General features: G+C 47.4%; 1 protein-coding gene across 1 annotated transcript in view; it reads left to right on the forward strand.

Moving 5' to 3' along the window:
- LOC144891715 (protein SCO1 homolog, mitochondrial-like) overlaps window positions 1–27,018 on the forward strand; it is a 60,053-nt gene extending 33,035 nt beyond the window's left edge. The window contains exons 3-7 of the mRNA XM_078775723.1: window positions 24,453–24,543; window positions 24,961–25,158; window positions 25,319–25,411; window positions 25,597–25,712; window positions 25,845–27,018. Of these exons, the coding sequence (XP_078631849.1) occupies window positions 24,453–24,543; window positions 24,961–25,158; window positions 25,319–25,411; window positions 25,597–25,712; window positions 25,845–25,973 (627 nt within the window). The 3' untranslated portion in view covers window positions 25,974–27,018. The remainder of the gene's footprint in view (window positions 1–24,452; window positions 24,544–24,960; window positions 25,159–25,318; window positions 25,412–25,596; window positions 25,713–25,844) is intronic.
- The last annotated feature ends 877 nt before the right edge of the window (window positions 27,019–27,895 follow it).

Consider the following 27,895-nt stretch of genomic DNA (forward strand, 5'->3'; position numbering starts at 1 on the left):
CAATGCGGCGGATTATATTTCAATTTTGTGGCGATGTGGTGTTCTTCTAGCCAATCACGAATTTCTTGCGTTTGCGCGCCAATCGTGTCGATCACATGAGTCCATGTTGCTAAAGCCCCTTCCTCCAACCGCCACCAATACACGGTGGGGCTGGCGCGCTGCAATGCCATCATTAACAAATCACGGTTCGATTCTCTGACGTCGACGTATACACCTTCTTTGGTGCACGCAATGTCACAACCTAATCGACACAGCAAATCCCGTCCTAGTAAATTAGTTGGGGCAGTAGTGGTCATGAGAAATGCATGCTTAGCTTCTAGCGGTCCGAACATTACTCGGGCCTCTTTTGATACGGGGAGAGTTTCTAATTTTCCTGAAACGCCCTGGATTTGGACGCTTTTGTGTGTCGGTTTCAAAGTAGGTAGTTGTCCCTTATTGATACAACTGCGAGTCGCACCGGTATCCACTAAGAATTTTAGTGGTTGTCCATTTACATCTAACGTCAAGGTCGGTTCCTCATCTGGGGTCATTGTTATTAATGGACATTCCTTTGGCGGCCCGCATTCGTCCCGTCAATAGGCGTTTCCATATGACGGCCCTTGCTGTCCCTGGGGTCCTCGTGGTCCCCTTGGATAATTTGGACAATCCCGTCTCCAGTGGCCCATCTGTCCACATTCAAAACATGCCCCTCTCCCTGGGGGTCCCTGTCCTGGACCCCCCTGTTGGTTTGGCCTTCGCCCCCCTTTGTAGGGAGGTGGGCGCCCTTGCCCTCCCCTCGGCATTTGTTGGACTGGGGCACAAGGCCCGTATGGCATGCCCGAATTGGGGGTAACCCATGGGGTGGGGCCCATATTGGAGGGTCCCCATTGCGGTGCCCATCCTGGCATGGGTGTTTGTGGTGGCCAATAGGCCGGCGGGGGACCTAGCACAGAACATGGTGGAGCAGCCCACTGGGGTTGTTGGGGTTGTCTCCACGTCTGATTCCCTGGCCCACTAGGCCCTTGTGGTTCCCGGGGTACTTGCATCATAGCTGCCTGCAGTGCCGGACCGAGTGTCTCGTCATCACTTGACCCACTCTCACTGTCACTTCCCATTATTTTTGCCCCCTTTTGTTTCTTCTTGCTCCCCATTGTTCTTGTTGTTTGTTGCTGGGCCAATTTTTCCCTTACTAACATCTGCAACATTTCTTCTTTAATTTCCTTTTTTTCCTCCGAAGAGGAGCCCGGACATTGTTCGAGTTTTGTACATAATTCATTGGTCCCCATTCCTTTCCAACCGAAAAGGACGGCATGCACTTGTTTTTTTAATGCGGGCCGAAGCCCTTCTACTAGGTAATTGTTCACCAGGGGAGCGGGTAGGTCCTCGACTTGGATTAATCCTAACCCGCCCCATCGAGCTATCGCTTTTTCTATTCTCTCTCGGTAATCGCCGATAGTCTCTCCTGCTTTTTGTTTTATGTTGCCAATTTTTCCCCAATCTGGCCCTCCAGGTGGCGCGAGCACATTGCCAATGTTGGTCAGGAGATGATTTTTCAAAATGACCCAATCGTTTCCGGTCATGGGTGGATTCCGAGCCATGGGGTCATCTATTGGCCATAATGAAAGGGTTTTAGCCTTTACCCATACCTTTGGTGGCAATATAGATGCTCCCAAATGACAAATATCTCTCCAATCTGGGGCATCCTCTGTAATCCAGTGACGGAGCAATATTACTATATCCAAAGGTTGGTCGATCAACATTTCCTGAACCCTCTTTTGCATGGCCGTTAAATCAGATTCTTTCCAAGGCACACGTTCCCTTACTGCCACGCCGTTTGCGTCTATTCCCAATGAAGGCTATCTCCATCGTCCTCGACTTGAGGGGCTGATGGTTGTGGGGTCTTATGAATTCTAGGGGGTCTCCCATTTGTTTCCCTTATAGCGCCCTGGTGTCGGGTACGTGCCTTAGATCCTGGGACTGGACCATGGGGGGAATAGGAAACAGGGATTTCATCTTCCTCATCCTGTTCCTTCTCATCGGAATTAATCCGGGCTACCATTAGCCTCTGACTTGTCTGCGCTGCGAGCGCCTTCATCTGTTTATCCTGTTTCTTCCGACCCTGTTTGCGCTCATCCTGGTATTTGCCCAACTCTCCTCGCAAACTCGCTTGTCTGGAGGCTGCCTGTCTCTTCAAGGCCTCCACCTTCCACCAACTATAGACCTTCCATGAATCAGGTGGGAGTCTCTTCTTCTTCTTCTCTAGGGCATCTAAAGCCCCATATAGCACATCTAACCTGTCTATTGCAAATGACCCTTCCTCTGGCCAAGGCGTATTCAAACCCTCGGTCAATATAGTCCATGCCTTGCTCGGTTGCAAAGCAGCATACCCATAATCTCTTTTCATGTAAAACGCTGGAGTGTTCTTCAAAGGCTCTCCCTCCTTTCCTTTCCTATTACCCATTCTTCCTACCTTCTTGGGTTAATCCCTCCTGGTAGTCCTAAGATCGGGTCGCCCCCCGATCCCTAGCCTTAAACGCAGTTCTCACGCCGGAGTAACTTAACACCTATTATCTATCTCCCACATATGGGTCTACCTGCTTCCCACGCAGGAAGCTTACCTGAGGGATATCCCTCCTTATCTCGGGCGCCCTGTATAATCGATTCGTTACCCACTGCTGCTCTGGTTTAAACTAAATATGGTTCGGAATACAAGCCAGGTAGTACAGCCGACAGAGGTCCACACGTCCAAAGCAAGGCAGGAGGCTTCAATTTCGATGTGCAAAAATGCTTACCCAAATTTGATGCCGGCAGGCCTCCTTCCCGACCTGGAACGTGAGGGTCCACCTCGTCTGCACACCTGGATGATCCCACTTCTGACACCAAAATTGTCGGTCGAAGACCTCAAGGGAAGGAAGAAGAAGAAGAATCAGAGCAACAATGTTTAATAAAATCGATTACAAACACACAGTGTGGAGCAAGGCTCAAGAATGCACCGCCTAACACGCAGCGGGCAATTTCTCAAGACACTCGCTGAAAAATAAGCAAAGAGGCATTTCATATATAGCAAAATATCAGACAAGAATCTGCGCTAAAGACTAAGCAAACCTGAGCCGTAAAGGCCCACCTACCATCATTCCTTCCTGAAGAAGGCCAAACTTAGACAAAAAAGATGTAAGCATAGGATAATGATTGAATACACATGCTGAATACACAACTATCAAAGGATGTGTAATGTCTATATTTCTTTCCAAGGTTGGTTACATCCTTGATTTAGGAGACATACTAGAAACTACAAAGATATATAATTAATTATTCCCTTTGTGAAGAAGGCGTTTGGCAACATGTTTTCCCTGTACGTGGGCGGTGAGCATATTATCTACTGTCTGGCACATACATTCAAGGACTTGTTTATTGGGCTAAGGATCCACCCTGCACCTCGAGCCTCGAAACCACATTTTGTCCACTCGCCTCTGCCTGCAGCTGAGTTCAAATCAGTTTTCAGAAGCACGATATATAATTTCAGATGTTATGATCAATTGAGTCATGGGGTTTAAACCCTAATGGCTAACATATATATATATGTGTATATATATATGTGTATATATATATATATGTATATATATATATGTATATATATATATGTATATATATATATGTGTATATATATATATGTGTATATATATATATGTATATATATATATGTGTATATATATATATATGTGTATATATATATATATGTATATATATATATGTGTATATATATATATATATGTATATATATATATGTATATATATATGTATATATATATATGTATATATATATATGTATATATATATATATATATGTATATATATATATGTATATATATATATGTATATATATATATGTATATATATATATGTATATATATATATGTATATATATATATATGTATATGTATATATATATATATATATATGTATATATATATGTATATATGTATATATATATATATATGTATATATATATGTATATATGTATATATATATGTATATATATATATATATATGTATATATATATATATATATGTATATATGTATATATATATGTATATATGTATATATATATGTATATATGTATATATATATATATATGTATATATATATATATGTATATATATATGTATATGTATATATATATGTATATGTATATATATATATGTATATGTATATATATATATGTATATATATATATGTATATATATATATATATATGTATGTATATATATGTATATATATATATATATGTATATATATATGTATATGTATATATATATATGTATATGTATATGTATATATATATATATGTATATATATATATGTATATATATATATATTGTTACAGACACGACTTTGATGTTAAAGTGGGCCGAGCGGAATGGCCGTCGTGTCCGCACAAATTACCCGACTATACTCGACGTTGACGAAGTCGCGCGATGCTGACTCAATAAGAAAAAGAAGACACCCGGCTGGATCACAATAACACAATACGACACCAGGGGTTCAGTTCTCAAGACCTCCGGAGGAGGTTATATTAAGGCGGAAGGTTAGATTACAACTACAAGAGGGACAGCATAGAAAGACAAGCACTTAGACACAATCTTATATTATTCCCAACAGACGACAGATAAACGGGACAAGGCTGACTCACACGGGGATTGATGGCTAGGAAAGGCAGAATCGATGGCTCAAGGTGCACTCTTGGCTCAAGGACAGGGTACTGTACGGTCCAGTAGATGCAGGAGGTTTCACAGCGCTCGAGGTGGCGTCTTGTCGTCTCAAGCTGGGGGCGCATCTGACGTCACATCCGGCGCGGGGCCGCGTATATCCGGCGGGGAGTGACACGCCCTCGGCTCGTTAGCTCCGCCTCGTGGAATCGGCACGTTGCTTCTCATTGGGTGCGTGCGGGGGGTTTACCAGGCTCCGCCCTTGACGAGGAGCTGACAAGGAGCCCCTTCGTGGTAACCCCGTGGAGCGCATGGTCTATGGCGCTAATCGAGCCGGTGTGAGGACGCATCCTCCCCCGCTCCGCCGCCATCTCCTCTGTTGTTGTTGTAATTGTTGGGGAAGAAGATGGAAGGAGGTATGGGAAAGGTCCTAAACTCACTACTGATGCCATATAATCACATTCTGGTGCAACGAAGAGTCATAATTAATGGAGACGAGGCCTTAACTGACATAGAATAAGAATAACTAGGAAGATGTCCGAAAGTTGTCTACGTGTGGTGCGGTGGACCTGGGCACGACATTTAATGGGGGAATAAGGGGAAGGTCGGCTCTACTGATTGTTATTTACATGCAATGGGACTAGGGAATGGGGGATCGGGGAAAGTTGGGGAGTATTGGAGAAAATAGGGGAATATTTACAAGCGGATATGGAGGCCAAATTCCATATTCGCAACATTGCACCCTTCTCTACCCTCGGGGCGTCCCGACCCGATAAATTTTTACCTACTTTAGTGTGGCACGCAATGTAGTTCCCTCTACTATTAACTCTACCCTGAGTGCGACAGTTTTACAGATATTCACAAATGAGTAAATATGTCCCCCTGCGACGTTGCACCCTTCTCCTCACAGAAACACACCCACAGGATAACCAAATCCGGAAAGAATCCTCAAACTAAACATACAGCCGGTAGGGAGCATTATTTACAAGACTACGCTGCTATTTACACTACGATCCAGGACCTGTTTTTGGAGGAACACATGCAGATGTTATGCATAGAGAGAGCGCGCTTGCCAACATCGATACACCAACCCACGAGTGCTCTGTGGCCGACGGCCTTTAATAACGTGCAGAGCACCCTTTCCGAGCATCAACAGCACCACCCCACCACCAATCGGTGCAGTCACCATTGTTCAATGATTAAAAATAAATGCGACAACCCCTAACCCTGCAGGTGTCTCTTGCTCTTCTTGTGGTGCACTTGGTGTTAACTAAAAGTGGTTCACCTGTATGGCATAGGTGCCACGTTGACCCAGAGGTCCATCCCCGGGTGGTGCTTGGCCGCAAACGAACTGCGGTCCATTGTGGGTGGCCACAAACATTGCGGTCCATATGGTGTATCGATCCCGGCAGCAAACAGCGAAAGTGCAGGCCCACAACTGCGCAGCCAGCACCTCTCTCTCCTCTCTCTCTACCCCAAAGCCAGATCCTCGGAGGTGGGAGACAAAAGAAGAAACAAGTGAGTAAGGTGGTAAGGGCGCAAAAGTGCACGCAATGTAAGGTGATGCACACTGGGGGCACATGGGAACCAGGTGAGACAGGTACGTTCCTATCGTACGCCCCCCCCCCCCACCAGGTAACCTACATGGCCCCTCCCTTACCCCTTACTGCATCCACAAAACACAACACTACCCATAAACATCTACTTTACAAATCGACAAACATCCCTACTGTCTTCCCCGTTCCTCCCATAAACCAAATTCGTCTTCTCTCCCTCCTAACCAATCAAATTTGCCATTTTCAACTCTCATCAAAATTTGCCATCTCCAACTCAACATCAAAATTTGCCATCACCAATTCATCATCAGTCCCTCCTAGGGAGGGAGAGATGGAATCACCCCAATGTCTCATCCACGTCGTGATGCGTCTCACAAATCCAACAACAATTCTCATTTCTGCAACACAAACAAAGAAAACACAGGTGTGGAGTCATCATCATCACCACAGGTAAGTGGCTGCGTATGGTGCGACAGGTTCATCAATCCTAACTATTTCCTAAATGACTTTAACAACTTTACACTACCCGGGGTCTTTCTCCGGCCAAACCATTGGCCCTCTTACACTATGGGTTCTAAAAACCAATTCCCATTGGCCAGACTGTGGTGCTTTTCAATTTGGGGTCTCACTCCCCCGATTCATCTCCCGGTGCCCTCGTACAATTTCTGGGCTGTGGCGTGTACCTCTCCCAGTGGGTCTACCCACCTGCACACCTCCACCACTGCAGTTGCCTCCGAGCTTACCTGCTCCTTACCCTAACCTAACTACCTGGGGCAGGCCCTCTGGCGCTCTCCCCACTCGGTGCCCTCTCTGGCACTGGGCTACCCGATCCATCCTCCGGATCCTCGGGCCCCATCCACAACTCTACCGGCTCCCAGAGCCCACCTGCGGCCTCACCTGGCCGACATCCTCACAGTGGTGGAGTGCCCAACCAACTACACACATTAACAGGCTACACGCCCAGCCATTTCCACAACACTAATGCACCCATCCACAACACCATTCTGCCACCGCACCACAAATGCCAATATCCAACCACAATTTACCTGTACCCTCTACCTAACACTTACACTACCCGCCCCGGGTACTCGTGAAAGGGGTCCACTCTTCCCCCATCCACTCCTTCGCACCATGCACACCACTCCGTACCACTTACTCCAACTCTCTCCACACACCTGTACTTGCACACCTGTTCTCTCACACCTGGTGCCACCTGCACCCTTCTCTCCCCAAGCGCATTCGCGCTGATCCACAACACCCACTACTCACACACTGCTCCACACACCTGTCCAGTTGCACACCTGTGCAATCACACCTGTTCAATCCTCACACACACGGCATCATCTCAGCTAACTACTCCCTTCTGAAACTTGCGCTTCCCAGTCGTCCCTTTAAACTATTGCGCTCCCACGTCATTATCATCCACACTAATCTACCTGCGTCCCCACTACAGGTATCAGTCACTAACTAACCTTAACGTTACCTAAGGTCATCTTCTCTAGATCCCTACACACAATATCCTAACCCACCCGGGCTAGTTTTCACTGCCATACACCCCATAAGCTATTGCTCCTTTGCCCCCCCATGGGAAGGATGGTGGATTTGCCATCCCACCACATCGGGGGTCTCTCACTACCAATTTCGCACATCAAATTTCAACAAATTAAAAATTTGCCAATCATCTGCCAATCACTGTACCATTACCAATCATCACTCTGCCAATCCTTTGCCAATCATCTAATTTTGTTTTTCTCTAATTTTGGGTCCAAAACACTAACCTCATCACCCAGTCGACTCACTAATACCTCTCGGTGCGCCAATCCCTGTCCAAAGCCCGGCTTCGTAAAGCCAAGCAATGGATGCTGGTTGTTTTGCGCCAGCGGCTGAATGCGTCCGGCACTCGGTGCAGGGACGGGGGCTTACCCGGGCCGAGATCCCACGCATCACCTCGGCGTGGAGCCATCCAATGTCCCGATCTCGACCTGCCGGCACGTCTCAACAAAAAGTGGTCGCCAGGGACATTCTATCGGGCTGCCAGCTCCGCCTAGTGGAGCCTGGACGCGGCCGTTCAAAGCGAGGCCCGGCACGCACCGAGGGCCTGCTTCGGCTAAAAGTCGCTCTAACCTCTAACCCGTGTAACGTCGATGCTTCACCTGGACGCTTACACCCCGCAGCCCGTTCCTTGCTCACACATCCAGCCGTTTCCATGCCCCTCGTACCGTTCCTTACACACCCAGGTACACCCATTCCACTCACCGCCTTGGTCACACACCTGACCACCGAACACTTTGGCACACACTCGTTGGTAGCACACCTCACCAATACACCTCTTCGCGCCCCCTCCTCGGTCACCTCCTCTGTGACAATCACAGGTGTGCTCTCATTCGCACACCCAACCACGTGCCTCACCACCAACTCCAGCGTGCATTCCCACTCACGCTCTACCATTCCAGGTGTGCATCCTTCCATCCCAGGTGTACATCCTCGCTCACCTGTCACAACTAACTCACGCTCCATGTCACTCTCACTACTTTCACCTCCATTCCTGACAGCGCACTCACCCTTACTCTTGACAGCACACTCTTTCCTCATGCACCTGTCCGTCACACACCTTTCTCGCGCACACTCTCCCGTTACACCCTCTGTAACACTCACCACAGGTGGACACTCTTCCTTACTTCTGACAGTGCACTCTTTCCTCATGCACCTGTCCGTCACACACCTTTCTCGCGCACACTCTCCCGTCACACCCTCTGTAACACTCACCACCCCGCGCTTCCACGTGCTCCCTCGCACACGCGCTACGACCGACTCACTCTCGCCAGCACACTCACTCCTTGGTACACACTTTTTCCTCACACACCCCAGAGTCGGACTTTCTTGCACACCTCCATTTTCGCACACCAGACCTGTCGCACACTTCACCAACGGCCTCTCACGAACACCCGGGTCCATCTCGACCCCCAAGCTCCTTAAATCCCCTGGCGCATCATACGCACGACCATATTGGTCACCACTTACACCGGGTCCTCTTCCTCTTCGCTTCTCCTCCATCACCTGCGAATCCCTCATCCGGTTAATGAGCACATCACGATCCAAACACAGACTTTGGACCAATTCTTTTATCTCCTCTTTTATCTCTTTCTTATCCCCTCTCCGTCGCTTCTTAATTTCGCTCATCCCTTCTTCCACTTCTTCTAATTTGTGCTTCACCTCTTTTATTCCCCGGTACGTCTCCTCAAGCTCGTCCTCCAAGGCTACCTTGACCGTTTCCATGTGCGTCCTCACCTGCCGGTCCTTCGTCTCCATTACCTCTACCACCTCGTCCAACCTCGTTGTCAGTCCCTCACGTACCATCTGACATTCCCTCTTCGTCGCTATCAAGTCGTCTTTTAGTTCTTTCTGTGTCACTTTTAACCCTCCTAATACCGCAGTGTTCCTTTGAACCTGCTCCGTTAGTTCTTTTTGTCCCTCCGTCAGCTGTTCCACCTCCTGCGTCAGGACCTCTATGCCCCCCTGTAACTTTACAGTCCCCTTTCTCACCTCCTTTTCCATGTGCTCCTCACAGTGCCTCACCTCCTCGCGCACTCCTCCGACCTCCTCACTCACTCCTCTTCTGATCTCCTCTCCCATCACTTGCATCTCCTGCCCAGATGCCACCCTCATCTGCTCCATTTCCTCCCTGTGAGCATCCAGTTTGGTTTCTACCCCCATTCTGACCCCCTCTATCTGCTGCTCCATTTGTTTAACTTCCCTTTCCGCTTGGTCCCTCATGTCCCTCAATTTGCCTTCCATACTGTTTTCTAACCCCTCTAACCCATTTTTCACTCCCTCTATCTGATTCTCCTGGGCAGCCATTCTATTTTCTACCCCCATTAACCCATTTTTCACTTCTTTTATCCCGTTGTCTAACCCCTCAAAATTATTGTCTAACTTCCCAATTTTCTTGTCTAACTCCTCAAAATTATTGTCTAACTTCCCAATTTTCTTGTCTAACTCCTCAAAATTATTGTCTAACTTCTCACCGGTACCCCTCGCTTCGTCCCTCATTACCCCCATTTGGTTTCCCATTACCCCCAATTGCTCACTCTGAGCATCCATCCGGCCCTCCAATCGCTCACTATTCTGGGCCATAAGGGCCTTCATTTGTATAAAAAAAAGTTCCAATCTTCCCAGCGGCGCTACTTCGGTCGCGGGCACGGTGACCAGCGAGGCGCCTTTTTGCGCGCCCGAAGCATCGTGCGCGAGAGCGCCATTTTGTGCACCTGCTACCCCAGCTGTTTCGCTCTCCTCATGTCCCTCATGTCCCTCAATTTGGTCCTGGACCGACCCTGCTTCACTCTCCCCTACCGGACCCCAGCCGTCTTGATCCGCCATAGCGCGACTTGCAAAATTCGAGTTTCGTAAAACAAAACAAATTTCGGCCGCTCCAAATTTTGACCAAATTTTTTTTTTTCCTCTATTCGTTTTTTTTTTCAAAATTTGGTCGGGCCTCGAATCTCACTCCCGACACCAATTGTTACAGACACGACTTTGATGTTAAAGTGGGCCGAGCGGAATGGCCGTCGTGTCCGCACAAATTACCCGACTATACTCGACGTTGACGAAGTCGCGCGATGCTGACTCAATAAGAAAAAGAAGACACCCGGCTGGATCACAATAACACAATACGACACCAGGGGTTCAGTTCTCAAGACCTCCGGAGGAGGTTATATTAAGGCGGAAGGTTAGATTACAACTACAAGAGGGACAGCATAGAAAGACAAGCACTTAGACACAATCTTATATTATTCCCAACAGACGACAGATAAACGGGACAAGGCTGACTCACACGGGGATTGATGGCTAGGAAAGGCAGAATCGATGGCTCAAGGTGCACTCTTGGCTCAAGGACAGGGTACTGTACGGTCCAGTAGATGCAGGAGGTTTCACAGCGCTCGAGGTGGCGTCTTGTCGTCTCAAGCTGGGGGCGCATCTGACGTCACATCCGGCGCGGGGCCGCGTATATCCGGCGGGGAGTGACACGCCCTCGGCTCGTTAGCTCCGCCTCGTGGAATCGGCACGTTGCTTCTCATTGGGTGCGTGCGGGGGGTTTACCAGGCTCCGCCCTTGACGAGGAGCTGACAAGGAGCCCCTTCGTGGTAACCCCGTGGAGCGCATGGTCTATGGCGCTAATCGAGCCGGTGTGAGGACGCATCCTCCCCCGCTCCGCCGCCATCTCCTCTGTTGTTGTTGTAATTGTTGGGGAAGAAGATGGAAGGAGGTATGGGAAAGGTCCTAAACTCACTACTGATGCCATATAATCACATTCTGGTGCAACGAAGAGTCATAATTAATGGAGACGAGGCCTTAACTGACATAGAATAAGAATAACTAGGAAGATGTCCGAAAGTTGTCTACGTGTGGTGCGGTGGACCTGGGCACGACATTTAATGGGGGAATAAGGGGAAGGTCGGCTCTACTGATTGTTATTTACATGCAATGGGACTAGGGAATGGGGGATCGGGGAAAGTTGGGGAGTATTGGAGAAAATAGGGGAATATTTACAAGCGGATATGGAGGCCAAATTCCATATTCGCAACAATATGTATATATATATGTATATGTATATATATATATGTATATGTATATATATATGTATATGTATATATATATATATGTATATATATATGTATATGTATATATATATGTATATGTATATATATATATATGTATATGTATATGTATATGTATATATATATATATATATATATATATATATATATATTGTTGCGGTTTTGAGTCTGTACATATAAAGGTTAATTTTCCCCCTCATAGTTTAGTCACATTACAACACGTAGCCTCGCAATAGTTCAGTTATTTCATAGTAAATGTAAGCATAGCCGTGTTAGTCTTGCGTTGAGTAGAATAATGAGAGTTAGGTCCTTTCATTGCCTTATGCCGCCTTATGCCGCCTTACGCCGCCTTATGCCGCTTTTGACTTTTGGCGCAAATTAACACGAGGCAGGCCTGGCAAATCGAGGCAAGACCGAAGGAGGGCGGAGGAGAAGCAGATGGTAAGAGCGAGCCACCAATCAGGGCTCGAAGGGAGTGGCTGCGGCACTGCGTCACAAGGCGTGGTTAGAACATTCGAGAGAGCTAAGGGGGTTGGCAATATAACCCGTTGCGCGAAGCCCCCACGCCAGTTATGAGCTGGGTGATGAGCTTGAGCAGTTCTGCGGGGTGATGAGCTTGATGAGTTATGGGAGAGGCGCTGGATGTTGAGCTCGAGCAGTTCTGTGGAGGGAGGCGCTTGAACAAGTTTGAAGTTCTGTGAGTGTTGAGCAAGTTACGAGTTCTGAGAGAAGACGCGCATGAACCAAGCTATAAGCGCTCTTACCAATTAAACGCTCGGTTGAGCTTGAGGCAGAGCCTCTATTGGGTTACGTGAGTGATAGCGCGCCGGCAACTAAACGCGCTGTGGAAAACCACCAAGCCTGGCGAGAGACGCGTACATTTCCCTCACGCCTGCCTGCTCTGCCCTTTGTTCGAGAGACGCGCTGCAAGGATCCCTCCCACCGCCTGCTTGCCTTCATCGCGGGACGTGCTGTGACTGGGGAGAGCCACGCCGGGCGGGGCCGTTCCTGGACGACCAAGGCAGCGCGTGAACATCATCCTACCTTCATTTCCCCCTTGTGAGTGTGATCGGGCCCGTGTCTGGGTTTAACATAAGACTGATTAAGACTGCTCTGTGTCTCTGTGCTTCCACCGATCATTGTACATAATAATAATTAAACCTGTGTTCTTCCTTTATTTGACCGTCTCGTCTTTTCCATCATTGACTAAGCGTGGTACGAATAGAACCGTTCTAATCGGGTTCCAATACTAGAAAACTGCACAGACCACGTAGTATGCAATCCGCTCGGTGTACTCAAATTACACGTGGCTCGTGCGAGGCTTGATTCCCCGCTTCCGCGGCGGCCCAGGTATTTAGGTACGTGCGAGAATTGTCCCGAAACCCTACCTTGCGTTTGCCCGGGAGGGGCGATTCAAGTCTCTCAGTTGCGCCGGCCCAAAAAGAACAAGTGGCTTAATCTCCCCTTGGTAATGGCAGGAAGGGCGGCGAAAACCGTAACAATATATATATACACGAGGTGTGATCAAAAAGTTCGATCAATGTTAGAATAAAATCGTTATATTAAACATTAAACACTTACATCATTAATCTCTTTTGAAGTACTCCCCTCCCACACAAACACACTTGTTTTAACGTTCTTGTCACTGTCAGAAACATTTCTGGAAGTCCTCTTTGGTAATCAACTTCAGAAGATTTGTCGTGTTTATTTGATGTCTTTGTGTCAAATCGCTTCCCTTTCATCGTTTGTTTCAATTTTGGGATTGGCCAGAACTCACACGGTGCCAGGTCGGGCAAATAAGGCGGATGTGGGATGACAGGAATGTTTTTTTGCTGCCAAAAATTGTTGGATAGAGTGTCGTGTGGCAGGGCGCATTGTCGTGATGGAGGAGCTACGCATTCTTCCACTTTTCCATCTGACTGCCTCTCGCAAACATTTCGTATCTTCCACATAGAAAGCCGCATTAACGGGAGCACCCTCGGGAGGAAATTCTGCGGACACCATTCCTTCCATGTTGAAGAACGCAATCAGCATTGCCTCGACTTCCAAGTCCTTGACTTCCTTGCGATATTGACTAACGAGCCTTTTTCGTTCTCAGTGACGCGGGTGTCTTCCACTAGGAGCTCTGTGCCTTCGTTTCCGGATCATACCCATAATCCCACGACTCATCACCCGTTATCACCTTGGGTAAGAATGTTGGCTCCAAAATGTATCGATCAAACAAGTTGATAAAATTGACACAATTTAATTTTTTGGTCATCTGTGAGGATGCACGGAATGAACTTTGGGCTGATGGGTCTCCTGTTCAAATCGTCTGTGAGTATGGCCTGAATGGATCCAAACAAAAGACTGGTCTCTTCCGCAATTTCTCGAAAGGTTCATCGTTGGCTTGGTTGAACGACAATGCTGACTTGAGCGATGTTTTCATCCGTTTGCGCTGTTGACGGACGACCGCTTCTTTTGTCATCTTCCAGCTACTCATTTCCTTCCCAAAACGTTTGAAACCACTTGTGTAGACTGCCCGAGCCATTTGTGTGTTTCTGTAGTTGTCTTGCCAAGTTTAAAACAAAATGTCATGTTTGCATGTTTTCTCCAAACTTCGACATTTTCTACGAAAGCGCCAGACTCCACAATCACGTGCTCACACAAAGCAATGCCACGACGCACTGGCACACTGGCGCAAAGTACAAATGGTGTTTATTGCGTGCTGACGAGTGAGAGGGCAAATGAAATAAGCCCCGCACACTGACCTCAACAATGTTCACGCATTCATTAGTAGTGGCACATCCACTGAAGTCTTTTATCAAAGTGTGTGTGTGTGTGTGTGTGTGTGTGTGTGTGTGTGTGTGTGTGTGTGTGTGTGTGTGTGTGTGTGTGTGTGTGTGTGTGTGTATATGTATATGTATATATGTATATGTATATATATATATATATATATATATATATATATATATATATATATATATATATATATATATATATATATATATATATATATATATATTGTTGTGGATATGAGGACTGCATATATTTTTTTTTATTGTGTGCTGTATGATTATTATTATTGTTGTTGTGCTGTGCCTCCTGCCTCCGGAGCTGTGTAAGATCAAAAGGGCGTCCCATAGTCCACAAGCATACACGTCAGCCAATCATAGGATATTCATGTTCGATAGTTATATCTTATTCTGTGTTTTAAGATAAGGCTGTGTCTCCCATTAATTGAAATACTCCATTGCACCAGTGAAAGAGAATAGATCCCCTTCCATTCCCATCCCCAAAAATCCCCATTTCCTTCACATCCCCCCTTTCGTGATTGCCGACCCTCGATTGCCATATTACATCCCCTCTCGTCATTGCTGAGCCTCGATTCCCAATCACCTCCCCTCAAATAACCGCCATTGACCACGAGGCTCGAGTCAGGGAAGAAAGGCGTGTCTCCACCTCGTCAGAGGAGGGGAGGGGCGCGCCCGCCCGTCGTCGTCCGGGGCGGAGCCCGAGGGTCGCGCGACCAACCAGGGCCGCGGTGAGTGACCCGGTAGGTGTGCCCTCGGAGTCGGCGGCTTGATTTCGCTGGAGGTGATAAAAGCGACTGTAAGGGACTGCTTTATGAGAGAGGCCTTGGAGATGAGCATGAGATGAGAAGAGAAGAGAAGAAGAAAGAGAGTTGCAAGGAGTTGGTCACAGTCGGTTGCCAGAGAGAGAAGTCGGTGGTGAGGAGTGAGAGAAGCAAGAAAGAGTTGAGGGTTGAGGGACCAGACCAGTGAGACAAGTCCTGGGAACGCAGCGGACGGAGGCCGCCGCAGCCGCGACACCCGACCGCCAAAGGGGGCCTGAACGGCGGTTCGGAGCAGGGCCGAAACGGAACGGCGGCTGCTGAACGCGCCGGTTGTGCTGCAAGACCCCCCCCTTGGACCTTTCCTCTCCCGCCAGCCATCCACCTTCTGCCATCCCTGGCATTCCCCGTGTGAGTCGTCTTTGTTTGTTCTGTCCTGGGTAATAAGTTAAGTCTGTAGATAAGCTAAATTTGCACTGTGTCACATGCGTCTTGTACTTGTAAATAAACTGAATTGCTTTTTGTTGCTTGTGTGTAAATAGTAGAAATAAATTTAGTAGTATTTCCAACCTTTTTGTCTTCGTTTTCCTCTTTGCATTGCGTCGTTTTCGTCTTTTCCCTCATTGAGCAGCTGGGGTGCGATACGGCCAAAGTCTGGGTGAATCGGGTGAGTTTTGTTAGGTCGCGGTTCTAAACCACCGCTCGGTCTATAACATCTAACCGCGATCTATAACAATTGGAGTCAGGAGGTGGGATTCGAACCTGGGACTAAATTTATTTAGCCCAAATTTTGGACACCAATTGTGTTAGTACAATAACAATTGGTGTCGAGGAGTGAGATTCGGACCCGGGACTAAATTAGTTAGGCCCAAATTTTGGGAGGGAAAATCGAGCCGGAGCGCGTACGGCGCTCGACCGAATCGATTCGGAGCGCGGTCCCGCGGTTACTGCGCTCGCCGAAATTATAACGGAAAAAAAAAATTTGGATTTGTTTTACGAAACTCGAATTTTGAAATCGCGCCATGGCTGTCCAAGGCGACGGGATGCCGGTGGGAGAGATAGAGGGGTTAGAAGTAACCCAGGACTTCGGGGAAGAAAGGGAGGAGGAAAATGGCAATGTGGTTGCGGGAATTTCAGGTGCACAAAATGGCGCTCTAGCGCACGTGATTACAGCGGCGCCACATTTAGCCACGCCCATGGTCGCGGTAGGCGAACCGGAGATGCCAATGGATTTGAACCTTTTTTTTATACAAATGAAGGCCCTTATGGCCCAGAATAGTGAGCAATTGGGGGTAATGAGGAACCAATTGGGGGTAATGGGGAACCGGACGGATGCTCAGGGTGAGCGATTGGAGGGCAAAATAGGGGTAATGAGGGACGAAGCGAGGGGTACCGTTGAGGGGTTAGACAATAATTTTAAGGAGTTAGACAAGAAATTTGAGGGGTTAGACAATGGGATAGAGGGGGTGAAAAATGGGTTAATGGGGTTAGAAAATAGGATGGAGGACAAATTGCGGGAAATAGGGGAACAATCCGCCCGGGAAATCGAACAGATGGGGAACCAGATGGAGGAAATACGACGAGGGGTGAGTGAGGAGGTCTCGGGGCTACGCGAGGAGGTAAAGCGAGGCGAAAAGCGTATAGAGAAAGAAGTGAGGAATAATACGGCTAAGTTACAAGGGGGAATAGAAGATCTGACGGAGGAGGTGGAGCAGCTGACAGAGGGACAAACTAAGTTAGTGGAGCAGGTTCAAAAGAACACTGCGGTACTAGGAGGGTTAAAGGCGACACAAAAAGAAATTAAAAACGAATTAATAGCGACGCAGAGGCAATGTCAGATGGTACGGGAGGAACTGACAATGAGGGTGGAGGAGGTGACAGAGATAATGGAGACAAAGGACCGGCAGGTGAGGATGCACATAGAGACGGTCACGGTAGCCTTAGAGGACGAACTTGAAGGGACGCACCGAGAAATAAAAGAGGTTAAACAAAAATTAGAGGAAGTGGGAGAAGAGGTGAGTGAAATTAAGAAGGGACGAACAGAAACTAAAAGAGAAATCCAGGAGGAGGTGTTGGAATGTGTACAAGGTCTGTGTTCAAATCATGATGTGATGCTCACTAACCAAATAAAGAGTTTGCAGGTGGCAAAGGAGGTGCGGAGACAAAGTACGGAGGTGAGTGGCAATGTATATGATGTGAGGAAAGCTTCAGTCGGCTTGGGGATTGGTTTGGATCCGGGTGTTCGTGAAAGGCCGTTGGTGAGGTGTGTGACAGGACAGGTGTGCGAAAAAAGAGGTGTGCGAGAATGTCCGACCATGGGGTGTGTGAGAAAAAAGTGCACGCCGAGGAGTGAGTGTGCCGTCAGGAGTGAGTCGGTCGTAGCGCGTGTGCGAGGGAGCACAGGGGAGCGCGGTGTGGTGAGTGTTACGGAGGAGGTAACGAAAAAGTGTGCGCGGGAGGATGCGCGAGAAAGGTGTGTTACGGACGGGTGCATGGGGAAAGCGCATGCTGTCAAGAGTAAGGGAGAATGCATGCCTGTGGTGAGTGTTACAGAGGGTGTAACGGGACAAGGTGCGGCAGAGTGTGCGCGAGAAAGGTGTGTAACGGACGGGTGCATGAGGAAAGAGTGCGCTGTCGAGAGGAAGGGTGAGTGCGCGACCGAGAGTGGAGGTGAGAGTAGTGAGAGTGAAACGGAGCGTTAGTTGGTTGTGGCAGGTGAGCGAGGATGTACACCTGGAATAGAAGGATGCACACCTGGAATGGTAGAGCGTGAGTGGGAATGCACGCTGGAATTGGTAGTGAGACACGTGGTTGGGTGTGCGGGTGAGAGCACACCTGTGATTGTCACAAAGGAGGTGACCGAGAAAGGGGCGCGAAGAGGTGTATTGGTGAGGTGTGCGAGCGACGAATGTGTGCCAAGGTGTTCGGTGGTCAGGTGTGTGACCAAGTCGATGGGCGGAGTGAGTGTACCGGGGTGTGTAAGGAAAGGTACGAGGAGAATGGGAACGGCTGCATGTATGAGCACGAAAGGGGTAGCGTATGCATGTAAGCCTGCAGGTGAGGCGTCGACGATAACCGGGTTAAAGGTTAGGTCGACTTTTAGCCGGATCGGGCCCTCGGTGCGTGCCGGGCTTCGCGTGCCGCGAGAACCAGCGGAGATCCGAGCCACGGCGGGTTCGAAAGGACCGCCGTGCGCGATCCACGCTGGGCCTCGCGTGGAGCGGCCGCGTCCGGGCTCCACTAGGCGGAGCGGGCAGCCCGATAGGAAGGGTCGTCATGGCGACCACTTTCTATTGAGACGTGCCGGCAGGTCGAGATCGGGACATTGGATGGCTTCACGCCGAGGTGGTGCATGGGATCTCGGCCCGGGTAAGCCTCCGTCCCTGCCCCGAATGCGGGACGTATCCAGCCGCGGACACAAAAGAACCCGCATTCATTGCTCGGCTGTACGAAGCCGGGCTGTAGATGTGAATTGGCGCACCGAGAGGATGTAATAAGTAGACGGGTGATGGTGATAGTGATAGTAGTGATTTGATACAAAATTTAGAAAAGTGAATAGAATTGGCAGTAAATGGAAAATTTTTGATTGTTGGATTTGGACGAACAAAATTGATAGTGAGAGACCCCCGATGTGGTGGGATGGCAAATCCACCATCCCTCACAGATGTGGGGGCAAAGGAGCACTAGATTATGGGGTGTATGGCAGTGAAAACTAGCCCGGGTGGGTTAGGTTATATTGGTAGGGATCTAGCGAAGATTGACATTAGGTAACGTTAAGTTTAGTTAGTGACTGATACCTGTAGTGGGGACGCAGGTAGATTAGTGTGGATTATAATGACGTGGGAGCGCAATAGTTTAAAGGGACGACTGGGAAGCGCAAGTTTCAGAGGGGAGTAGTTAGCTGAGATGATGCCGTGTGTGTGAGGATTGAACAGGTGAGGATTGAACAGGTGTGATTGCACAGGTGTGCAACTGAACAGGTGTGTGGAGCAGTGTATGAGGGAGTAGTGGTGATTGTGTGTTGTGTTGACCAACTGGTCCAGGAAGAGGAGGAGGGTGCAGGTGGCACCAGGTAGGATTGCACAGGTGTGCAACGACAGGTGAATGAAAGACAGGTGTATGGAATAAATGGTATGGAGTATAGGGAGTATTGGAATGGATGGTCGTGGAGTGAGTATGGGGGAAACTGTGGAGTGGATGGTGCAGAGGTGTGAATGGGGGAAGAGTGGACCCCCATCACGAATACCCGGGGAGGGTAGTTTAAGTGTTAGGTAGAGGGTATAGGTAAATTGTGGTTGGATATTGGCATCTGTGGTGCGGGTGAAAGAATGGTATTTGGATGGGTGCATTAGTGTTGTGGAAATGGCTGGGCGTGTAGCCTGTTAGTGTGTGTAGTTGTTTGAGCACTCCACCACTGTGAGGATGTCGGCCAGGTGAGGCCGCAGGTGGGCTCTGGGAGCCGGTAGTAGTTGTTGTGGATGGGGCCCGAGGATCCGGAGGACGGACCCGGGTAGCCCAGTGCCAGAGGGCACCATGGGGTGACAGAGCCAGGAGAGGGGCTGCCCCCAGTTAGATAGGTTAGGGTGAGGAGCTAGGTAAGCTCGGGTGGCAACTACAGTGGTGGAGGTGTGCAGGTGGGTAGACCTGTTGGGAGAGCTACATGTCGCGGCCCAGAAATTGTGCGAGGGCACCGGGAGATGAATCGGGGGAGTGAGACCCCAAATTGAGAAGCACCACAGTTTGGTCAATGGGGATTGGTTGTTAGAACCCATAGTGTAAGAGGGCCAATGGTTTGGCCGGAGAAAGACCCCGGGTAGTGTAAAGTGTGTTAAAGTCATTTAGAAAATAGTTAGGATGAAGGATCTCCTCGCACCATCTGCATCCACTCACCTGAGGTGACAGGTACTCCACACCATGCCATGTTTAATTATTTTTTATGATGCAAATGTTTGGATTGTGAGACGCATCATGACGTGGGTGTGACATTGTGCTTTGATGTCCCATCTCTGCCTCCTTATGAGGATTGACGATGAATTGATGATGGCAAATTTTTGAAGTAGAGGGATTGTGGTGACGAATTTGGTATAGGGGAAATATGGGGAGGACGTGACAGTAGTGACGAATTGGTAATGTGTAGGGTTTGTACATATGGGGTAAGGGCAAGGGTGGGCTAGGTAACAGGGGGGTGACGTACGGTCGGGACGAGCTTTCTCACTTCGCCCTCCGTACGCATTTCGCCTTGCATTGCCTTTTTGATGTGTACCCTTGAGACCTTACCCCTCGCTCATCTGTCTTGTCCCCCCTTTTGTCTCCCACATGAGGACCTGAGCGCCGTTGGGCGCCGGGGGGAGCGTGCGTGGGTCGGCCATTGTGCGCCCGAAATTCCAGAACCAGCTGTCTGCATTGATGCACCACATTATGGACCACATGTCAGTGGCCGAGCACCACTTATGGACCCCATGGGTTGGGGCAAGGCCCCTCTGCTGGAACCGGCCATGAGGGCCCGAAATCTTGCTGGCGGACCTTGGCCACAGGGCACCGATGCCCCACAGGTGAACCACACGTAGTCGGCCCTGTGGGCCATAAATAAAGATAAATAAAATGGACACGTTTGGGCAAGCTTTATTGCAAATAGGCCGCCAGTAAGCAAAGCAAATGAAAATGACAACAACTGGAAGAAATAATGATAACCAGCAGAGGGAGCCGAAGAGCAAGAGACACCTGCAGGGTTGGGTTTGTTGGTTTTATTTTATTCATTGAACAATGGGGACTGCACCGATTGGTGCTTGGGTGTGTATTGGTGCGTTTTTGGGTGCTTTAGTGGTGCATTGATGCAGAGCAGACTGTCCTCCCCCCAGAAAGAACAATTACAGGTCCTGGGTTAGTTTTGTAAATAAAAGCAGAGTCATTGTAAATAATGCTCCCCACCGTCAGTGTATAGTTTGAAGACCATTCCGCAATTCGGTTAACTGTGGGCGAAAGTCTGTTAGGCAGGGTGCAATGGAGCAGCGGGACACATTTATTTATGTTTAAACTGTCGCACTCAGGGTCAGGTTAAAAATAGAGGGAACTACACCTACGTGTCACGCTAAAGCTAAAAGTTGTAGGCCCGGGACGTGCCTAAGAGGAGGAGAGTGCAGTGTTGTGGATATGAGGACTGCATATATTTTTTTTTATTGTGTGCTGTATGATTATTATTATTGTTGTTGTGCTGTGCCTCCTGCCTCCGGAGCTGTGTAAGATCAAAAGGGCGTCCCATAGTCCACAAGCATACACGTCAGCCAATCATAGGATATTCATGTTCGATAGTTATATCTTATTCTGTGTTTTAAGATAAGGCTGTGTCTCCCATTAATTGAAATACTCCATTGCACCAGTGAAAGAGAATAGATCCCCTTCCATTCCCATCCCCAAAAATCCCCATTTCCTTCACATCCCCCCTTTCGTGATTGCCGACCCTCGATTGCCATATTACATCCCCTCTCGTCATTGCTGAGCCTCGATTCCCAATCACCTCCCCTCAAATAACCGCCATTGACCACGAGGCTCGAGTCAGGGAAGAAAGGCGTGTCTCCACCTCGTCAGAGGAGGGGAGGGGCGCGCCCCGCCCGTCGTCGTCCGGGGCGGAGCCCGAGGGTCGCGCGACCAACCAGGGCCGCGGTGAGTGACCCGGTAGGTGTGCCCTCGGAGTCGGCGGCTTGATTTCGCTGGAGGTGATAAAAGCGACTGTAAGGGACTGCTTTATGAGAGAGGCCTTGGAGATGAGCATGAGATGAGAAGAGAAGAGAAGAAGAAAGAGAGTTGCAAGGAGTTGGTCACAGTCGGTTGCCAGAGAGAGAAGTCGGTGGTGAGGAGTGAGAGAAGCAAGAAAGAGTTGAGGGTTGAGGGACCAGACCAGTGAGACAAGTCCTGGGAACGCAGCGGACGGAGGCCGCCGCAGCCGCGACACCCGACCGCCAAAGGGGGCCTGAACGGCGGTTCGGAGCAGGGCCGAAACGGAACGGCGGCTGCTGAACGCGCCGGTTGTGCTGCAAGACCCCCCCCTTGGACCTTTCCTCTCCCGCCAGCCATCCACCTTCTGCCATCCCTGGCATTCCCCGTGTGAGTCGTCTTTGTTTGTTCTGTCCTGGGTAATAAGTTAAGTCTGTAGATAAGCTAAATTTGCACTGTGTCACATGCGTCTTGTACTTGTAAATAAACTGAATTGCTTTTTGTTGCTTGTGTGTAAATAGTAGAAATAAATTTAGTAGTATTTCCAACCTTTTTGTCTTCGTTTTCCTCTTTGCATTGCGTCGTTTTCGTCTTTTCCCTCATTGAGCAGCTGGGGTGCGATACGGCCAAAGTCTGGGTGAATCGGGTGAGTTTTGTTAGGTCGCGGTTCTAAACCACCGCTCGGTCTATAACATCTAACCGCGATCTATAACAATATATATATATATATATATATATATATATATATATATATATATATATATATACATATTGTTACGGACCGCGGATAAGATGTTAATTTGCCGAGCGGATGGCGCCGCGGCCCTAACAGTTACCCCGATTCCTGAACGTTGGCCAAAATCGCGCCACAGATATTCAATATGGAAAAGACAAAAGCGACACGGATGTGAAGGAGAAGAAGAAGACAAAAAGGTTTTGCAATACGAATATAATTTATTACTATGTGCAGGACCAAAGAAACCAAGGAAGAAGGAAAGATAATAAAATAAAGACAGAAGGAATCAAGGAGACACAGTGCAATGCTAGCTTACCTACAGTCTTAATTAACCCAGGGACAAGACAAACAGAACAAACTCACACACACGAATGAGGAAATTGCAGGCAGGAATGACAGGAGGTGGGTGGCTGGAGGGGGAGGGAAGGCACGGAGTTGGCTGGAGCTTGATCCCGCACGGGACGTCGGGCTGGACCTCGACGGCCGCCGATGCCACTGATCCTGTCATGCGCGGGGTAACGGGTCGGAGCTGCTTGGTGGAGCCAACGCTGCTGGTGGGGGGTCTGGCGTGACGGGTTCTCTCTCCCTCTCTCACAAACTCCAGGACTCTCTTCAGGCTTGTCTGTGTTCTGATCTCCTCCCTCCTCCACTCTCTCTGGGGGCGTCTTCCTCGGGTTATATAAGCCCCACCCTTGACCCTTTTGCGAACCTCCCCCAAACGTTCTTTCTCCGCCCTCTAAAGCCAACCCCTCGTTCTGGGTTGGTCGGCAAGGGCTGGTTCACTCCTCCCCTCTATGACGAGGTGGAGACACGCCCTTCTTCCCCGACCTTACCTCGTGGCCAATGGTGGTTTTGGGCGATTCGAGCTAGCCCCAGCCAAAGGGCAGCAATGGCGAACGAAGAAAACCGCCCAAATGCAGTTGGCAATTGCAGCAAACCTGGCAAACCTGGCACTTTGAAGATGCCATGTCGGAGGGATCTACTTTATTTAATGCAGTGCAATGGAGTGTCAATTAATGGAAGACACAGCCTTACACTAATACACATAATAAGGATATAACTACTGAACAGGGATATATGGTGTCTTTCGTGTATGTTTTATGGAATTAACTACGGGAACGCCCTTTGACCTTTATACACAGACTGGAGGCAGGAGGGTCCAGAATAAAGCAAAAAAAAAAAAAAACACAATAAAAAACACAATCCTCATATCCACAACAATATATATATATATATATATATATATATATATATATATATATATATATATATATATATATATATATATATATATATAATGAATAATGTATATACAGTATACTCGTGTATGCTGTACGTGAATACAAAAGCATTATTGGCTTGAGATTTTTCTCGACAGAAACAAATGTGAACCCAACTCTCTACTGTAAAAACATTTACTCCATTGTCTTCATTAAAAAGGATTAAGTCCTTTTTGCCACAAATTTATTTGAAGTGTCCAGTGTTGTTTATGGTAACTATTGTCATTTGTGGCTTGCTGATGGGTATATGTACAAATGCCTTGAAACTTTGAGCATCCCCTTGCATTTTAATTTTGTGTGTGCCTGCGTGCGCAGCCAATAACCTGGCGCTCCCTGGGCTTAACAATAGTAATAGGAGGAACCTTGTTGGCCATCATGAAGTTCTACAAGGGAATCAAGGAGGAACGTGAGTTATTGGAAGGAATATGCTCAGTGGGGCTTTGTGTTTCCCTGTGTGAATATCATTCGTTTGAACATTCGAAGAGTAGGATGTGCGTATTGAGGACTGGTCTTTTGAAATATTTTTAAAATGTACGTTTTAATTTGACTTTTGAAAACAGCATTTGATTTTGCATGTAACTGGGGTGGGTACCCAGGGAGAGTTGATGGGACTTTCCATAGGTATCCACCGCTCTTAACTGCAGGTTCTTGTTTCCTCCCGTACTCTCTCTCCCATTTTCCTGTTTGTCGTTTCCGTTGTTAGGTCAAACATTTGCCCCACGATCACTTTATTACCTTTTTACTGTATGCCACCTCGCTTTTTCCTGAGCCTTGTTCTTGTACAGGAAAAATATTAACAAAATGATTTGATTGCCACCAGCAGGCTTGGAACAGGACCAGACACGCTCCATTGGAAGGCCAGCACTAGGAGGCCCCTTCTCACTAATTGACCACTATGGAAACCCCCGTAGTGACAAGGATTTCCTGGGCCAGTGGATTCTTCTTTACTTTGGCTTCACACATTGCCCGGATATTTGCCCCGAAGAGCTGGAAAAGATGGTGGAAGTCGTGGATACCATCGGTGAATAAGACTAATAATTATTAATAGGTTATCGTAAGTTTATCGCTGCATTAGTCTTGCTAAAGTAGCATCAATTTGTCTTCTTGCTTGGTTTACATAATACATGTTGCCTTGATGGTAAGATTATTGTTTTCTGATTGAAGATCTGCGCTCCCTCCAGATGACATTCCGTCGCTACCAAACCTCACTCCTCTGTTCATCACCATCGACCCTGATCGGGATGATGTCCCAGCCACGGCACGATACGTTAAAGGTCAGCCTTCCCAATTCTCTTCCACCCCACAAACCTATGCAGCTCTCATTTTTGAATCCGTGGGTGTTGTTATTTTCCTTCAAGGTTATTCAAAAAGCTTTGCTTCTCAAATTGTTTCTGGACTTGTTTTCAGCACCTTCTAGCAATTCCTAGCATCTGCATGATGCATTGCTCTTATATTGCAGAGTTCTCTCCAAAGCTCATTGGCTTGACGGGGACTCAAGAGCAGGTAGACCAAGCATCTCGCTCCTTCCGTGTGTATTACAGCGCCGGGCCAAAGGATGAAGACGACGATTATATTGTGAGGAGTTTGATTTGCCCTTTATGTCTCCACCATGCCCCAAGATGTTTAACATCCTGGCTTGAAGCACGAGCCTTGTGAATTCCCGCGGTGGTAACAGAAAACAATTTCTCTTTCCCACCCCGCCATTAGGTGGACCATACGATCATAATGTACCTTCTGGATCCGGATGGAAATTTTGTGGATTATTTTGGGCAAAACAAACGCGCAACAGAAATTTCATCTGGAATTTCAGGACACATGAGACGATGGAGAAAGTGATCGAGATGTGCCAGAATGCTTTTGCTTACACTTCTGCACCTGTGTGAAGGAACATACTGACATTATATCCCAAAAGAATAGGAATGTTCCTGGGGTGATAAATTACATTATGTAGAAGCATTTTTTGGAGGCAAATTATATACGGTTCATTTTCAATGTTGTGAATGTATCGACATTCACTAAACTTTTCGGGAACGCGTTGTTTCATAATCTCTGACTCCATTGATTCAAAATCATGGATTCTGGAACTGAAGTGGTACTTTGCATGTGATGAATAAATAGGCTGTGGAATAGCAACGAATCATACTTGCAATGATAGATTTGATTGTCATGAATGTAAGAATCGAATTTGGAACAGATGGGTACCCAGACACAGATTTCTGTGATAGAAAATGGAGAGTTTCAACTGTTGTGTAAAAACGTGAGATGTGTACCATACTCTTTATAGAGCTTCGGTGCTGCCGAATCAGTTTCTTGGCACTGGTTATATTCTGGATGATTAGCCATTGCCTTCCCAACAGTCAATTAGGCCCGGAATTTGGCCAGGGAGCCATATAGTCTTTACAAATGACGCCATGGGTTCTTTAACGTCCAGCCACTAATGCTGGCTGACAGGACGTCCGTTCTCCAACCGAGGGACGGCACACACATTGCTGCATTGCCGTACTTGCGAAACATCAGGATGACAGTTTTTAGCTGGGCCGAGATTTAAATCCAGGAAAGACGGCTCAAAGGCCAGTGTACATATGTGTTCGATCTTCCCTTGCTTAATATACCTCTTGACGATCTTGCCAGGCCAAAATTCGATCTGCATCGACAGACAGGTAGAACAATAGATGAAATAAACAAAACGTTGAATGATATATGCTAACCTCCATGGGAAACAAGAAGAAGCTGACTTTTCGGGAGGTAACCATTCGTCGGAGCCGAAGAGGCTCCAACACAAAAATATGTTTCTGTGATTGAGAATGTTATCAAATTATTGCTTTTGTATTTTCTCGATGATTTAGTCAATCAAAACTCAATAAAATATTTAGGCTTTTCACAGTTTTTGTTCCAACCAATGATCTTGATTTGTGAAAGGTTTTTTTCCATCTTGTACAGTGAAGTATGATTGCTATCATATTGTTTGTGATTCCCTATTTATTCAAATTCAAGATTACCTTTGGATTTTATTTATTTATTATTATCTCGCAGTGGGGTAGTTTTACACACACGCTCACATAAAAAATGGTTTACAATGTACTATGGTAGTACAATAATGTCGTAGTTTAAATTGGAGAACAACACTTGTGATTTTGATTGTAGCTGGGAACGGCAGGACGGTGCGGACGGAGTGCACTTACCCTTTGATCTGTGTCGTCTGGGTTCGGTTTCTGACACGACAGTAAATTGTCAGAATGGTGCCTTGCATGTCAGGGTGTTCCATCACAAATGATCTGGTCTCTCAGATGGACGTTAAGCTGGGTGTCCCATATGCTGGCATTATTTGTTCCACGTTAAAGATCCTACACTAAAAGATCATTTAATGAAGACTTGGTGAGTTAACAGCATCTTGAACAAATTACATATTCCTACCCTTATTCCAAACATCTTTGGTACTTGACCCTATTTAACAATGGTTTTCATTGTTGAACCCTACAGCCCTACTGCCCTGGAAGTAATGAAGAAGAAGAAGAAGAAGAAGAGCTCATCTCTGACCCTGGCAGGGTACTGTAACAACTGAAAACGTTACAACTTTCTGACTGTCTAATTAATTAATTTGGAAATCCCCGAGATTGTTGTGTATTCCGTTTGTTTTTAATAAATCAGCCTTAGTGAAGGGTTTGTATATTTATTCATGAGATGTCATGTATTTATATATTTTATTGCAGTTTTTGTTTTTCAGAACCATTATTCTTATTTCTGGTCGTCTTAAATGA

This window comes from Myxine glutinosa, chromosome 4 (assembly GCF_964187855.1).
Source record: "Myxine glutinosa chromosome 4, kmMyxGlut1.1, whole genome shotgun sequence".
Lineage (NCBI taxonomy): Eukaryota > Metazoa > Chordata > Myxini > Myxiniformes > Myxinidae > Myxine > Myxine glutinosa.